At 44.3% G+C, this 13,807-nt stretch overlaps 3 protein-coding genes and 2 long non-coding RNA genes across 6 annotated transcripts; 1 reads left to right on the top strand and 4 right to left on the bottom strand.

Annotated features, from left to right (window-relative positions):
* Positions 1-641: 641 nt before the first annotated feature.
* On the bottom strand, positions 642-2,935 carry LOC124342219. Its single transcript, XM_046795183.1, has 3 exons — positions 2,741-2,935; positions 806-2,553; positions 642-729 (listed from the first exon to the last, which is right to left on the bottom strand). The coding sequence occupies exons 2-3, from the start codon at positions 2,524-2,526 to the stop codon at positions 642-644; spliced, it is 1,809 nt and encodes a 602-aa protein (XP_046651139.1). The 5' UTR covers positions 2,527-2,553; positions 2,741-2,935.
* A 182-nt stretch (positions 2,936-3,117) lies between these two features.
* On the top strand, positions 3,118-9,491 carry LOC124342955. The gene is made up of 4 exons (XR_006919023.1): positions 3,118-3,373; positions 5,830-6,034; positions 8,968-9,186; positions 9,244-9,491. It is a non-coding gene; the product is annotated as an uncharacterized LOC124342955 (long non-coding RNA).
* Positions 3,482-12,417, bottom strand: LOC124342729 (trypsin-1-like). 2 transcript variants are annotated; one of them, XM_046795861.1, is made up of 10 exons: positions 11,940-12,417; positions 11,719-11,854; positions 11,205-11,431; positions 10,868-11,140; positions 10,706-10,794; positions 10,506-10,635; positions 4,099-4,237; positions 3,912-4,042; positions 3,768-3,849; positions 3,482-3,678 (listed from the first exon to the last, which is right to left on the bottom strand). In XM_046795861.1, exons 2-10 carry the CDS (start codon positions 11,822-11,824, stop codon positions 3,596-3,598), a joined length of 1,260 nt encoding a protein of 419 aa, XP_046651817.1. In that variant the 5' UTR covers positions 11,825-11,854; positions 11,940-12,417; the 3' UTR covers positions 3,482-3,595. The 2 variants fall into 2 exon arrangements, with proteins under 2 accessions (XP_046651817.1, XP_046651818.1); XM_046795862.1 differs by lacking the exons at positions 3,482-3,678; positions 3,768-3,849; positions 3,912-4,042; positions 4,099-4,237 and adding exons at positions 9,594-9,890; positions 9,969-10,047; positions 10,107-10,237; positions 10,306-10,444 and having other exon boundaries at positions 11,940-12,401.
* Positions 6,481-8,878, bottom strand: LOC124342698. Its single transcript, XM_046795815.1, has 2 exons — positions 8,243-8,878; positions 6,481-8,070 (listed from the first exon to the last, which is right to left on the bottom strand). Exon 2 carries the CDS (start codon positions 8,041-8,043, stop codon positions 6,604-6,606), a length of 1,440 nt encoding a protein of 479 aa, XP_046651771.1. The 5' UTR covers positions 8,044-8,070; positions 8,243-8,878; the 3' UTR covers positions 6,481-6,603.
* A 78-nt stretch (positions 12,418-12,495) lies between the features above and the next one.
* Positions 12,496-13,174, bottom strand: LOC124342910. The gene is made up of 3 exons (XR_006918950.1): positions 13,046-13,174; positions 12,885-12,966; positions 12,496-12,810 (listed from the first exon to the last, which is right to left on the bottom strand). It is a non-coding gene; the product is annotated as an uncharacterized LOC124342910 (long non-coding RNA).
* Between the last annotated feature and the right edge of the window lie 633 nt (positions 13,175-13,807).

Raw genomic sequence — 13,807 nt, 5'->3', positions numbered from 1 at the left:
ATGTTGTGGGATTACTGACTAGTGGAAAATTGACCATCGTATCGAATTTCTGAGAAATTTCGAGCTTCTCACATAAGAACGGAAATGGCCTTGCACGCAGATTCTTTTTACTGCTGCGACAGCCAACCAAGATTCGAATCTAAACTAAGGAATAACAACAAATAAAAAGATAGAAGGGAAATGGGTCAGTTTATTGAAAAAAAAAGACAACTTAAAATGGTCACTTAAAACAAGAAAATTAAAGTGTTTAAAGTCTTGTTGCTTATCAGTTTTAACGTGCGAAATATTAAAAAATCAGCACTCAGGACCGTCGTCAGTTGCTTTTTCAGTTACGTTTTCAGTTAAATTTTCAGTAAAATTTTCCGTTTCGTTTTCAGTTTCGTTTTCAGTTGATTTGAAGAGCCACTGACTGAATGTTTCCCAGTTGCTTCGAATTGTTTTTTCCGTTTTGTCTTTGCTGATTTCGGAGAAACGGTGGACTATGTCCACTTCGAGGATGTCCCTAAACTTGACGTCATCTTCGCTTTCTACCAGGTCAGGGTGAAATTCCACTGGATGATCGAATACAGTAGACGATGACTTTCGGGGGGTGGATTTTGCGAGTGGATTTCCTAGCGACAGTGTGGACCTTTCTTCACTTTTTACCCAATCGCGCAACATCTGTCCCGTGTGGGTTTCGAACCGAGGCTTGAAATTCTTCGATTGGCCGACGTAGACGAATTCATTTCCCTGGCGAGCGCAAATGATGCAGCGGAATCGGTAAATGCAGTGGAATTTCTTGTCATTGGTGTCCACGTCTTTCAACGGGACTTTGTGGGCCGCGTGAACGGGCAGAAGAAGTTTAGCTATGAAGCGCTTCAAGTTGTCGTCGAAGCAAACGGATTCCGAATCGACGGCGAGCGTGATGGTCGATGGGCTTGTCATTTGGAACTCTGCTCTATGGACGGTCACCAGTTCGTGCAGACTGTCGTACAGTTTGAAATAGGAAGGCAAAGTGAACGACCCGTTCTGGGTCGTTTCTATCAGTCGCTGCAATTCTTTAACGAGGCCAGACGCTGATCGGCCGCGTTTATAATCCGGCAGAGCGATTCCGGCCTCTTTCAGGACCTTCCTCATTTTCTGCGTGGAAATGTCGTAGATGCGCACAAGGTCTTGCTCTGCCGGGGTTGAAACGACTTCCATCGACTTGCTCTTACTTGATTTGAGACTCGCTCTCAGTTTTGGCGTCCACTCTTTTTGATCTGAGTTGAGTTGTTCTTCTTCTGACTCAGTCGATGGTTCGCTTTCCGATTCACCTGATGCTGCTTTGATCCAGGAATCCACGTTCGTTGGATCTTTGATTATTCCACAAATGCCGTTCATCTCATCTCCGCGTGTGGCAATGGCCATGCCCACGTCGTAAACGGCTCCGACAATGGCACCAACTGCAGCCGATCCGATTTGCCCGCCAATAATACCTCCGACAGCTTTACTCACGGAAACGACCGCCGTTCGAACTTTTTTGCTTTGTCTCTTCTTGCCAACTTTGCCTTTGTTTTTAGTTTGACGATTAACTTTACTTTTGGCTTTGCTTTTAACTACATCTTTAACTACATCTGTTTCTTCTTCAGTGTCTCCATCAGTGACTTTGCCAGGTGCTTCTTCTGGTTGTACCGTGTTGCTGCCATCCTCCAAGCCCTGTTTGGCCAATTCGTTTGTCATACCAACAATTTGAGTTAATGTTGCCAGTGCATCTTGGGGGTTCGAATCCAAATCCGGCTTTTTCTTGCTCCTTTTTAGACTCATTTTCCGACTCTTTTTCGGTTCTGGTAACGTGATTTTTGCTTCTTTTTCTGATTTTTGTGCCGTCTGATGGCAACCAGCGACTCCTGCCAGTCCTTCATTTACGACACTCGAGACTCGTCGTTCGTCGAAGCAAACTTCAACGTTAGTTGGATATTTGCTCATTTCACCAATGTCAGGCAGATCTTCTCCGTTTGTTTCAATGGCCTTGTTCAGATCACAAACCGCTTCCTCTGCAGCCGCTGCGACTTTCTTGCCAAAAAGGCCTCCAATGGCTCCAGCGAACGTCGATTTGCCATCCGCTTTCTTGACAACTTTGGTGTCTTCGACATCCTTGACTTTCATTTTAACTTTATCTTTACTTTTGACTGTACCATTCACTTTACCTTCAATTACCTCAGTGACTTCATCTACGACTTCATCAGTGACTTTATCATCAGTTTCATCCGCTTTTCCCTCTGTGGTGTCACTCTCCAAGCACTCTTTGCCGAGCAATTTATCATCTTTGCCAGCGTCTTGTGATTCTGAATCTAAATCCGTCTTTTTCGTGCCCTTGTTCAGACTCATTTTCAGGCCCATTTTCAGTCCCATTTTCAGGCCCTTTTTCAGGCCCTTTTTCGGTTCCGGTAACGTGACTTTTGGATTTCCTGTGGGCTCAGTCGCCAATTTAGTTGGAGCTGTAGTTTCCGTTTGATTGCCTTGGGACTCTTTGTCGACAAGTTTGACTTCAGCAACATCCGCCATTTTTGTGCGGATTGGGTAAGGAGATTCCTGTCACAAAAATAATTTTTCTTTTTATTTACGCTGGAAATCGTTTCATGCACAAAAAAATTGAGTTGACTATTCTAATAACGGGCATTCGAACTTGTATTAGTTTTAAATGAATAGGAGAAATAGTTCTTACTCTTAACTTAACTAAAATATTTTAATTTTGGTTGTTATCATTGGTAAAACTTACTTGTTGAGCAAGTCTATTCCTCCGAAGTCGCTGCTGGAGAGACTGATGCCGACTGATGCCCGTATTGCGCTTGACGTGACGTGGAACGGGATAGGCAACGAAAGTCGGTCGTCAAATCGTGCAGATGCTGTTTAATGAGTCTTGTTTGGCGATTAATTTCCTTCCCGAATGGAAGTAGTCTAGATGCTTCTGATTAATGTTTGATGTGGCGCCTGATCGAATGTAAAAACAAGATCCTTCTCAAACACTTGTAATGCCCCGCGGCAGCCACGCCCATTTCGTGATGGCCGCCGCTGGTGACGTCAGCTTTGAAATAACAAAATAAATCGCGAAAATGAATTAAGAGTTGATTAGCTTCATACGTAGGTCTTGTGGACTGAAATGAAGACGTTGATTTCTCGTAGCGCTTCACTGTTCTAGCTCGAACGTGCTGTTCGTTTATCAAGTCATTCAAATGTTATTCCTATGTTCCAATGTTTTATTGCGGTTGGTGATGAAAGATTTTATTTAACATTCATTTTTGCATGGTCAACTTTCAGTGATGGATCATCCGCGATGTGATATCTGCTGTGTCTGCTGACCGCAGATGAGAACCAACGAATCAGTTCCTCGGCGATTTCATTCTTCATTCGGGTAAGTTTCATAACCAAATTATTAATTTTTGACACCGTAGGCCTACTGATTATCGCCGTAAAAAGAAATCCTGCGACATACTGTATCATTAAGGATTTTAGGACTGAATTAACTTAACGACCATTTAATTGTTTCTTGAGTTAAATAAAGATAGGAATTTTAGTTGAATAAGCATATCCAAAAGGTGAAATTGATCGTTTTTATTTTTCTTCGCGACAGCGTTTAGAATAGCGAGTGTTTCCAAATCCACATTCCGTATGATGATACTCGGGTGTAAACACCTGGGAATCCAGGTCTGGCGCATCCTGTAATTGGATGCAACGTTTTGTCAAATAATAGAAGCGAGGCCATTGAATTAGAATTGAATAGTCTAATAATTATTTTGATGACGTACCTCTACCAAAGCTGACGATTCCAGCCTGAGTCCACGGTGATCCTGGTGCGGATCGGACGAGAAGTGGACCGCCGCTGTCTCCCTACAAAACACGCCATTTAATTGATTTCTTTGCGACTGAGTTGCTTGTCAAGTTTCAGTTACCTGGCAGGTGTCTTTTCCAGGTGCAGCGGCACAGAGCATGCTTGTGGCGAGAGTTGAGTAACTCGTCTTGCATTGGGCATTGGTTGTGACTTTAACGGTAGCTTGCTGCAGAACAGACGGCGAAGACCCACCTACAATTACAAGAGTTATTCCTGGGTTTTCCCTAGTATGTCGATTGTCGGGTCACCTTCTGACGTTGTTCCCCATCCGATGATGGCTGCCTCTTGGTCGGCGAATTGGTCGTTGGAATTCGCCAAACAGACGGGCGAAATGGTTGACGTGTAAGTCACGGGTGACGAAAGGGTAATGATGGCGATGTCGTTGGCCTAGCACAAGAAATGCATAACGTTACAGTTGTTTTACCCGATTTAACCCAATCGAAAATGTGTTAATGCTTACATAAGTTATTGAGTTAAATGCCCAATGAATCGCTATTTTACGGACATTTTTGGTCACCTGGGCGTCGCTTGGGCTCCGAACGTGCATTCCCAAATCCACGGTCAAATTGGGAATGTCTGCTCTCTTAATACTACAATCCATCAATCAGGGAAGAAAGCTTTTTTTATTATTATTATTCATTTCAACAAATTTACCCGGTGAGGCAGTGAGCGGCTGTCAGGATCTTAGTCGGAGCAATCAGGGACCCCCCACAGAAAAATCCACCGTTAAATCGCAGCCCCACCTGGAGAGAACTCGACAGTCGTTAGAATAGTGGCCGTAAACGAATTGTGTTGCGAATATAAACTCACGATGCCAGGCCAGGCGTTCCTAGCAGCATCGACGCCTCCGACGATTCGGTGAGTATCGAAACTGTAAGTTTTCAATGGGCCAGCGCCGCAAGCGATGGTTTGCCTGTAGTCGTGGGACACGCCGGTGGGTATGCCGGCCATCCTGTAGGGATTATTTAGCCACCAATGAAAGTTCCGTGTCCCGTAATAAAATTCAGTGTAAGGATCGAATGGGCCGCCGAAGTTTCCGGCTGTAATTGTGTTGTACAGTTGAGAATTCAATAGGAAGTTAAACAAGTTAGGAGAACATTCCAACAACGTCGTGATTTCAACTTTCTGGATTTTTTTTTTCTTCTTTAAATTTTAATTACTTTAATAACGTGGAACTGGAATATCCAGTTGACGTACACGGAAAGGGACAATCGCATTATATTTGAGTAAATTAATTTTTAATTCGCGTTATTCTGTATTTCTTTTCCTATTTTAGAGGAAATCTTATTTTGCACAATTATTGGTCATGCTCATGCATTTGTTTGCATGTGCCGAATTACCAGAGAAAGGAATCAGATTCTCACCTTCGATGATGACTGCATCGTAGAATCCTTCGCTAACCGGAAGGGAGGACAGTAGGAGAACGGACACTAAGAAGAAAGCAGTTGATGCCGTTAAATGACAGAATTGGCATTTGTCCATTTTTTTTAAAAAGGAAATCAAATATCCTAGTCGTTATGCACTTTAGCAGTTGCAGATCTCCTTTTGGCCTTTTGATCGTTTCACTCACCAACCGCTTCTGAATAACTTCTTGGATTTTTGAGTTCGCCACAGTAGACGATGGACGCCCCTTGGGCAAAATGACAAAATAATTATAAGGGAGAAGCTAACGATATTACCTTGAACTTCCAAATCTTGTTCTACCACTTTTTCGGATTCATCGCCAGCCCTTTGCATCTTTTGATTATATTATCTTTTTCTTCTTTTTTTATTGAATTCCTTTTGGTTTAGGATATTGAACTCCCCAGAAACGTGATACGACCCAAAACGAATGGGTTGATGTCGAACGAAAACAAATGAAAAGCGAAGAGCGATATTTTTTAGCAATTGAAATTTCAAATCGTTTCGACCTTTGTAAATTGTTTTAGTTGCATTCGCTGTTGATCCAATTTCATGTTGCTCAATTTTTCCAATTGCAGAAAATCAGGAGATGAAGAATACCGGAAGAAGCACCTCCCCATTGCGCCATCACGACAGTTTCACCAGTCATCGACAATTCTACATGTGTACTTCTGTCTGCTGCTGCTTCTTTCGTTCGGATCCGCTGTGACAGAAGACCCTTACTACATCCCTCGTGAACCAACACACCCGTCACTAGCCGTCGCCAGCCGTCCTTGTCGAAAGGTAGGACTCTATTCCCAAAAGTGAAATGAACAATATGAAGTAGCGAGGGATTTCATATTAGCGCTGATCTTTTCCGTCCAAATTGGCCAAGTTATCGCATTTTGAAAATGTCGAGTCCTCTTATTTTTCTCTCTCTTAAGTGAAAGTCTTGACTCTAGACTATAGTCAAAGTTGTCAACATTCATCCAAGGTTACGGTAGAGTTATCTGGCACTGCTGTGCCACAACAAGTGACGAGCTTGTTTTGAAATAGGCCCATCTCCACTTTTATGGTCAACGACATCTCGCTGGAACGTAAAAGATAACGTCAGGGGAAGAATGAAAACGACCTTCACGCCGCGTTCGTTTCGTTTCTTTAAATGCGCAGTTTATTTCCCTTTCTCATCAGCGAGTCGACAGTCAAAAGATTTGAAACAAATTTCAGACTTTAAAAACAATCAGTAGTAGTTTAAGGGAAAATGTCTCGGTTTATTGAAGCGAAAAATGAAATGAGCAAAGAAACGAAAAAATGGCCGCATCAAAACAGAAAAAGCTAATTTGAGAACGTCAACGTTATTTGGGAATCAGCACTCAAGGGCCGCCGTCAGTTTCGTTTTCAGTTGATTTAAAGAGCCACTGGTTGAACAATTCCCAGCTGCTCCGAATCGTTTTGTCCTTGTCGCTGTCGGAGAAACGGTGGACCACGTCCATTTCGAGCACGTCGCTAAACTTTGCCACGTCGGGGTGACTGTGCGATGGATGGTCATACAGAGCAGACGACGTTTTGCGGGCGAATCCTTTGAGTAGATTTCCTTTCTGCAGGGCCGACATCCTCTCCTCGCGATCCATCCAATCCCGCAACGTTTTTCCCGTGTGGCTCTCGAACCGGGGCTTGAAATTCTTTGATCGACCGACGCTATTGAATTCCTTCCCCTGGCGGGCGCAAACGGTGCAGCGAAATCGGTAGATGCAGTGGAATTTCTTGTCGTTGGCCACTTCTTCCAGCGGGACTTTGTTGGTGGCGTGAATGGGCAGGAGGAGATTTGTTATGAAGCGTTTCAGAGTTTCATCAAAGCACACAGATGCCGAAGCGACGGTGAGCGTGATGGACGACGGACTCGTGTTGCCGATCGTCGCCTTATGGACAGTCACCAGTTCGTGCAGACTGTCGAAAAATTGGAAATAGGAAGGCAAAATGAACGACCCGTTTTTAGTCGTTTCTATCAGTCGCTGTAATTCTTCAACGAGGTCAGACGCTGATCGACCGCCTTGATAATCCGGCAGAGCGATTCCGGCCTCTTTCAGGACCTTCCTCATTGTCTGTGGGGAAATGTCGTAGATGCGCACAAGGTCTTGGTCTGCTGGATCTGTATCGACATCCATCGACTTTTTACTGCTCTTCTTTTTGAAACTCTTTTTCGGTTCTGGTGCTGACTTGACTTTTGGTTTTTCTTCTTCTTTGGGTTTTTCTGTTGGCTCATCAGTTGCGGATTCAGTTTGCGCCGGAGTTTCCGTCTGATGGCCCCCAGCGACTCCTGCCAGTCCGTCGCTGACGACACTCGACACTCCGTCGACCCAGGCTTCCTTGTTAGTTGGATCTTTGATGATTTCACAAATGCCAGTCATTTCTTCTCCGCCTGTGACGATGGCCGTGGTCACATCACAAACGACTCCGACAATGGCACCCGCTGCAGCCGCTCCGATTGACCCGCCCAAAAGTCCCCCAACAGCCCCGGCGGCGTGAACGACCGTCGATCGAACATCTGATTTGACTTCTTCTTCTTCTTCTTTCTCGACGACTTGAGTGTCGTGTTTGTCTTTGACTTCATCATCGGTTGGTGCCTCTTCCGGTGTTTCCGTGTTGCTGCCACCCTCCAAGCACTGTTTGGCCAGTTCATCTTCGCCAACGACTTTAGCCACTGCGGCCAGAGCGTGTGACACTATGATGGTTTTGATGGACGAGTGCTCAGATTGGTTTTCTTCTGCGTTGTCTTCCTTTTCACCAGATTTGGAAACATCAGAATCGGCCATTTTCAAATGGATTGGATTAAAAAATTCCTGCGACAATAGAAAAGATTCAAATGTAAGTCATACAGAAACTAAAGGAGAGAAAATCGAGTTGACTTATCTAATAATGGGATTCCCAAAATAGTAAAATGGAGAATCATTTCTTACTCTTCATATTTTTTTAAATTTCATTTTGGTTTTGTTAATTATTGGTCAAACTTACTTGTAGTGAAAGTCAATCCTTTGAATAGAAATGCAAATCTCCCTGCTACTGAAGAGACAGATGGCTGGATTGAGCTTGGCGTAACGCTGAACGTGACTGGCAACGAAAGTGGGTCGTGAAACCGTACATATATGCTGTAGGACCGCTGTTCGACCATAGAATTCCGTTTGGGAATGGAAATAGTCTAGACGCTAGCTGCTGCTGTTTTATTGCCGAGATGGCGCCGAGTCGAATGTAAACAACACACTCACCCTCCAGAGGAATAACGCTGCAGAGACCTTGAAACTCGTGCCGTTGCCTAACAGAGAGAAAGAGAGAAGAACACGCTGCTCCCTTCCGTCCCGTTTGAATTGAGATTTCTATACTGAGACGACACTATATACGCCCGGGAAATTCAATTGAAATCGGTTGGGAAATGATGTTGAGCGCTGCTGCTGCGGCTGCATTCCGACCAATGTCTCACTCCGCCACTGCTGTGGTCTGTTTCTGCTTCTGGTTGATTTCCTATCAACAGAGACGGGTCGAGTGGCCCGTTGTTGTTTATCGGATAAACGACACCACATTAGTCAGCTTCTCTCGTGTTTAAACATTCCGCTAAACTGCCGAAATGAGAACAACATTGGGAAAATGTTATATGATAGGAATGAAAGAGCATTTGGCTACTACAAAGTCGTTCTTGTGATGTTTGGAATCATCTTCAACTTTTTGTTTCTTTGTTTTTTCAGATGGCAGTCGAGGATTCAACAGCCGTCGCTTTCTTGTCATCGCATCAATTCCGCTTGAATTTCCTTCCTCTCCCGCCACGACCAGCACAAACCAAGTATTGGCCAGTCTGACGACATCATCCGGGAAGTCTCTTTTAACTGTGGATTTGATAAGGAATCCGTAAGCGATGGGCCGCTGTCTGGATGGTGAAATATTGAAGGTTGAACCCTTCCATCTCTGTACGCTAGCTTGCCCAGATTGAATTTTTATTCCAACTCATTGTAATTATTTTGTAGTTTTCAGCCATTCGAGACCGTCTTCCTTGGTACAAATGGGTACATGGAACTGGCAAATCGACACCCTTCTTCTCACCACCCCGTGGCTTCAAGTTTCCCCACAGCCGTCAGACTGCAACTTGCGTCACTTTCAACCACATCTATCGGTGAGTCCAATGATCAAACTGATTCTTATTGTTCCATTCGCCGAGTAGTACCACGTCGCACTTGGTTATCTGCTATCAAAAATCAAGAAAAACGCGTCCATAAAACCGAGGGTTATTATTCTATCGGCAGAATTCAGATAATCTTTTGACATCCTATTGTAATGCGTTATCTTTTTCTATCTCGTATTCGACAACGCAATTGCATTGAAATTTCCGTATGTTTATTCTCATCTTTGCAAAAGGCTTTTCTTGGCAAATCAAAAACTGGGAATTATCCAACAAAATTATTTTGTTGTTTTGTTGAATGTAAACCAGATAATGCACTCTATTGTTTTCGCTTTATCTTTTATCGTCGTTTCTTTTCTTGTTTAAAAAGTCGTACAAAATCCACACTAGAGATGTCGCATACGGCAGGCGATCAAACTTTTGCGTACGATCGGATCCATTGCCTGTACGCAGTCACTCTGGTGTAAACGCCGGGGTAATTCGGTCTGGCACATCCTGTCAACAAAAAAACAAATTGCCCGGAATATTAAAAGGAGAAAAGTTGCGCAAAGTTTAAAAACGAAATTTTCTTACCAATTCCATAGCTGACGATTCCAGTTTGGGTCCAAGAACCCCCCAACGATCGCACGAATAGGGGACCACCGCTGTCACCCTAGAAACGAAACCAACAATCAAATCGTGACCCAATCCCATCATAATTGTATTCAATACTTGGCAAGTGTCTGTCCCGGGGGCGGCAGCGCAGAGCTGATTGCCGGTAATGGTAGGGTAGCTCTGCTTGCACTTCGAATTGGCCAGTACCTTAACGGTCGATTGCTTCAGGACGGTAGGCAAAGACCCACCTAAAGTGACCTCGTATTATTATTACTCCGTTCGACTTGCATTTTTTTTTGAAATTCGCGCCACTTACCTTCTTTCACTGTCCCCCATCCGACGATGGCCGCATCTTTGTAGGCGTACTGCTCGCTCGTCTCCGGCAGACAGACGGGCGAAATGGCCGGCGTAAAAGTCACGGGTGAGGCTAGCGTCAAGAGGGCAATGTCATTGGCCTAATAAGTAAAATGTCATCACGTGACTCCATTTCGTTCAATTTACCCTACAATAACTCACGTTTTTTTTCGCATCCCAATCCTTGTGAATCGTCAATCGGCGAACCTTTTTCGTCACATGGGCGTCGTTTGGGTTCAACCGGTGCATGCCAAAGTCTACAGTCAATTGCGGAATCGTCTCCTTGGTTAACCTGCGTGCGATTTTGAAAATTGTAGACGAACAAAATGAAGTTGGAAGGTGCTGGCGAATTCGAGTTTTACCGGTCGACGCAGTGAGCGGCCGTCAGGATTTGATTATCACTAAGCAGAGATCCACCGCAGAAAAATTGGCCGTTTAATCTCAGCGAAACCTTTTGAAAAAACGTAAAGTCATTTTAGTATAGAGCAGATGATCTTGACAAGTGAATTGGAAAATCGACTCACGATGCTGGGCCACGAATTCTTTTGGGCGTCAGTGCCACCGACGATGCGCTGCTCGTCGAAGCTCAGCGTCTTTGTCGGTCCAACGCCGCAGGTGGATTGCTTATCCACGGATTGTTCGGTCAATCCATTGGTCATCGTCGTCATGGCATTTGTCGGCCTGTACGGATTCTGCAGCCACGAGTAAATATTTGTCGGCCTGGTGTACGGATTAGTGGACATATAAGAATTGCGGACTCCGCTGGATGATAGTTTCGGGCAACAGACGCCGTACACCTGCAAATCAAGTGGCGTCACTTTGATTATTTTTGATTTGACGCCATTTTCTAAGAAAAAAGACCTGTCTGCCGTTTTCTCCGCCGTAGTTGCAAGTGCCGCGAGTGAACATGACCCACATTTCCTCTTGGTTGACTTGAGGTAATTTGAAGGTGGGATAGCAGGATCGCAGCGAAGTGCAAGTGCCGATGCTTCCTTCGTTCGTGAAACACGAGCGTTCCTTCAACATGAAGGTGTTGCTCGGCAGGTTGGTCGATTGGTAATACTCGTCGTCGCCTCCCATGTTTTCGTCTTGAATATTTAAAAAAACAATGAATCGTTTGTTAGTTTCGTACCCTAAACAAGACTGTCAAAAGGTGACATTTCTCTTTTTGGACAAAACAATTTTGTGATTTTCAAGGTCCGTTTCGTACATCTCCATCCATCTTTTTGTTATTGTTGTTATGTTTGAAAACGGGATTTCCAGTTGAAATCCGGTTTTCTAGCTACGAATTCACGCGTTGTGCACGATGCGGGTCGTGTTTCGAATGTCAGAGAACCTGAATTGTGACGAGGGAAAGAAGTTTAAATGTCGTCACCTTCCATGATGATGGCATCTCTGGTTTGGTAGACGAGGCCGCTGGCTGGACGGGAGCAGCACATCATGGCAACCAGGGCCAATAGGAAAAGGATCGATGTCGTCATAACTTGGATAATTGTTTCAATGGGTTCAAACTGAATCAGGAAAACGTCAATCAATTAATATTTGACGTACCGATCGCACATTTCATTTTTTGGTCAATATATTTTTGAGAAATACCTGAAACGGTTGAAGCGAAGATCCTCTACTGGTAAATATTCAGGCAGATTCGGTTGCGAGAGTTGAGAGACGCTCAACTCGAGAATGGACGAGTTGTCGTGAAGTTTCAGCCAACAACTGCAAGACTCTTCTGAGTGAATTTGCATTGTCGCAACTCCTTTTTATCGGTCCGACTTGACTTTGCCGCTCATAAGCGACTAACCGGTTCATCTGCCATCAACAAACAAAAAACTTTGATGGCAAATCTTGTGTGGTCGATGACTTGGAAATACCAGCACTTCCCGGATCCGCTTCTCACAGATTGGCCTATAGTACCAGGGACGATAACTGTGCAAGTTTTGAATAAGTGCTACAAGACATTTGTCGGTTCAATATATGCGGGTATCGAAACATGCAGTTTTCTTTTTCGGCTTGTCACAATCAGCTCTGACAAGTTGCCATCATTTTTTCCGTGTGGTGGCGGTCAAGGCCCTTTTTTCCCTCTAAATTTCTATCAAAGTCCGTTAATTCTTTTTTCAGTTCGCGCCACTTTTATTTGAAATCAAAAGAATTTTTATTGCTGGTTTACGTGTATTTGCGGTATTATTCGGATTATTTCTAGTTTAGTTGAAAAAATGGGTTCACAAATCGGTTTTTCGGTTTTGAAAACATCAGAGTTAGTTTAGTCAAGTAAAAGAATGTTTAGGTACCTTACGTAATCCCACCCCCCCCACTATCTCTCGCTTTTTTTTTGTTGTTGTTGCGTTTCCTTGTTGAGTCCAAGTTAAGAAAAGTTTGATGCGATTTTCTCAGACATTGGTGTATGCCGTGATCCAAGTCCTGAATGACGTCACCCTAGTGTAGACGCCAGGGAAATTGGGGTCAGCACACCCTGTCATTGCAATTTTGATGAGATTAGACAAGGCGTTTAATATCATTTCGAGTTGATTAAACAATTAAACATACCGGCACCGTAGCTGACGATTCCAACTTGAGTCCAAGGGGATCCTGATGAGGATCGGATAAAAATTGGACCACCGCTGTCTCCCTATACATGGAAAAAATAACACAAGTCACGTCATTCGACTTTTTTTCCAATCAATTTCCATCAGCCAGTTGACTTATACCTGACAGGTGTCTTTTCCGGGTGCAGCGGCGCAGAGCATGCTGCTGATGAGTTGCGGGTAGCTTCTTCTGCATTGCGAGTTGGTCACCGTCTGGACGGTAGCCTGCTGCAACACATTAGCCACGGATCCTCCTGAAATCTCAAACGGCCGTCATGGCGTTGTTAAAAACTCAAAAAGAAATTCAAATTTTGGGCACAATATACCGTCCGACGTTAATCCCCATCCGATGATGGCCGCATCTTGATCGACGTACTCGACGTATTGACGTGACGATGGCAAACAGACGGGCGAAATGGTTGACGTGTAAGTCACGGGCGACGAGAGGGTGAGGATGGCGATGTCGTTGGCCTATGAGCACAAGAGACATTCAAGATTTAGGAGCTTGTAGGATTTGAGCACTTTGCCAGGCATCGTTCGTTTGGTAGACGAGACCGTCGGCCGGAAAGGTAAACGTCAACAGAAAGGCAACCGCAAAGAAAGATGGGGCCGTCATTTTCAAATCTGCTCAATTACGTAATTAGGCGGTTAGGACATCAAGACGGAACAGGAAATCATTTCAGTTTTCGGCGACAATGAATGAATTGAATGAAGTACCTGATACAAATTGGCTTTTCTCCTTGCTGCAGTGGACAACTCGGACGCTCTTCTGAATCCCGAATGTTCTAGGGGGGTCCTTTTTATTGGAGGGGGGTCTCTCATCTGTGGGTATTAATGAGTCGCAACCGGTTCGTCTACGTGTGATTTCCTTAATTGGCCCAAAAT

Source organism: Daphnia pulicaria, chromosome 6 (assembly GCF_021234035.1).
Source record: "Daphnia pulicaria isolate SC F1-1A chromosome 6, SC_F0-13Bv2, whole genome shotgun sequence".
Classification (NCBI taxonomy): domain Eukaryota; kingdom Metazoa; phylum Arthropoda; class Branchiopoda; order Diplostraca; family Daphniidae; genus Daphnia; species Daphnia pulicaria.
Note: the sequence above shows the minus strand (reverse complement) of the source record. Positions and strands in the feature narration are given on the sequence as shown.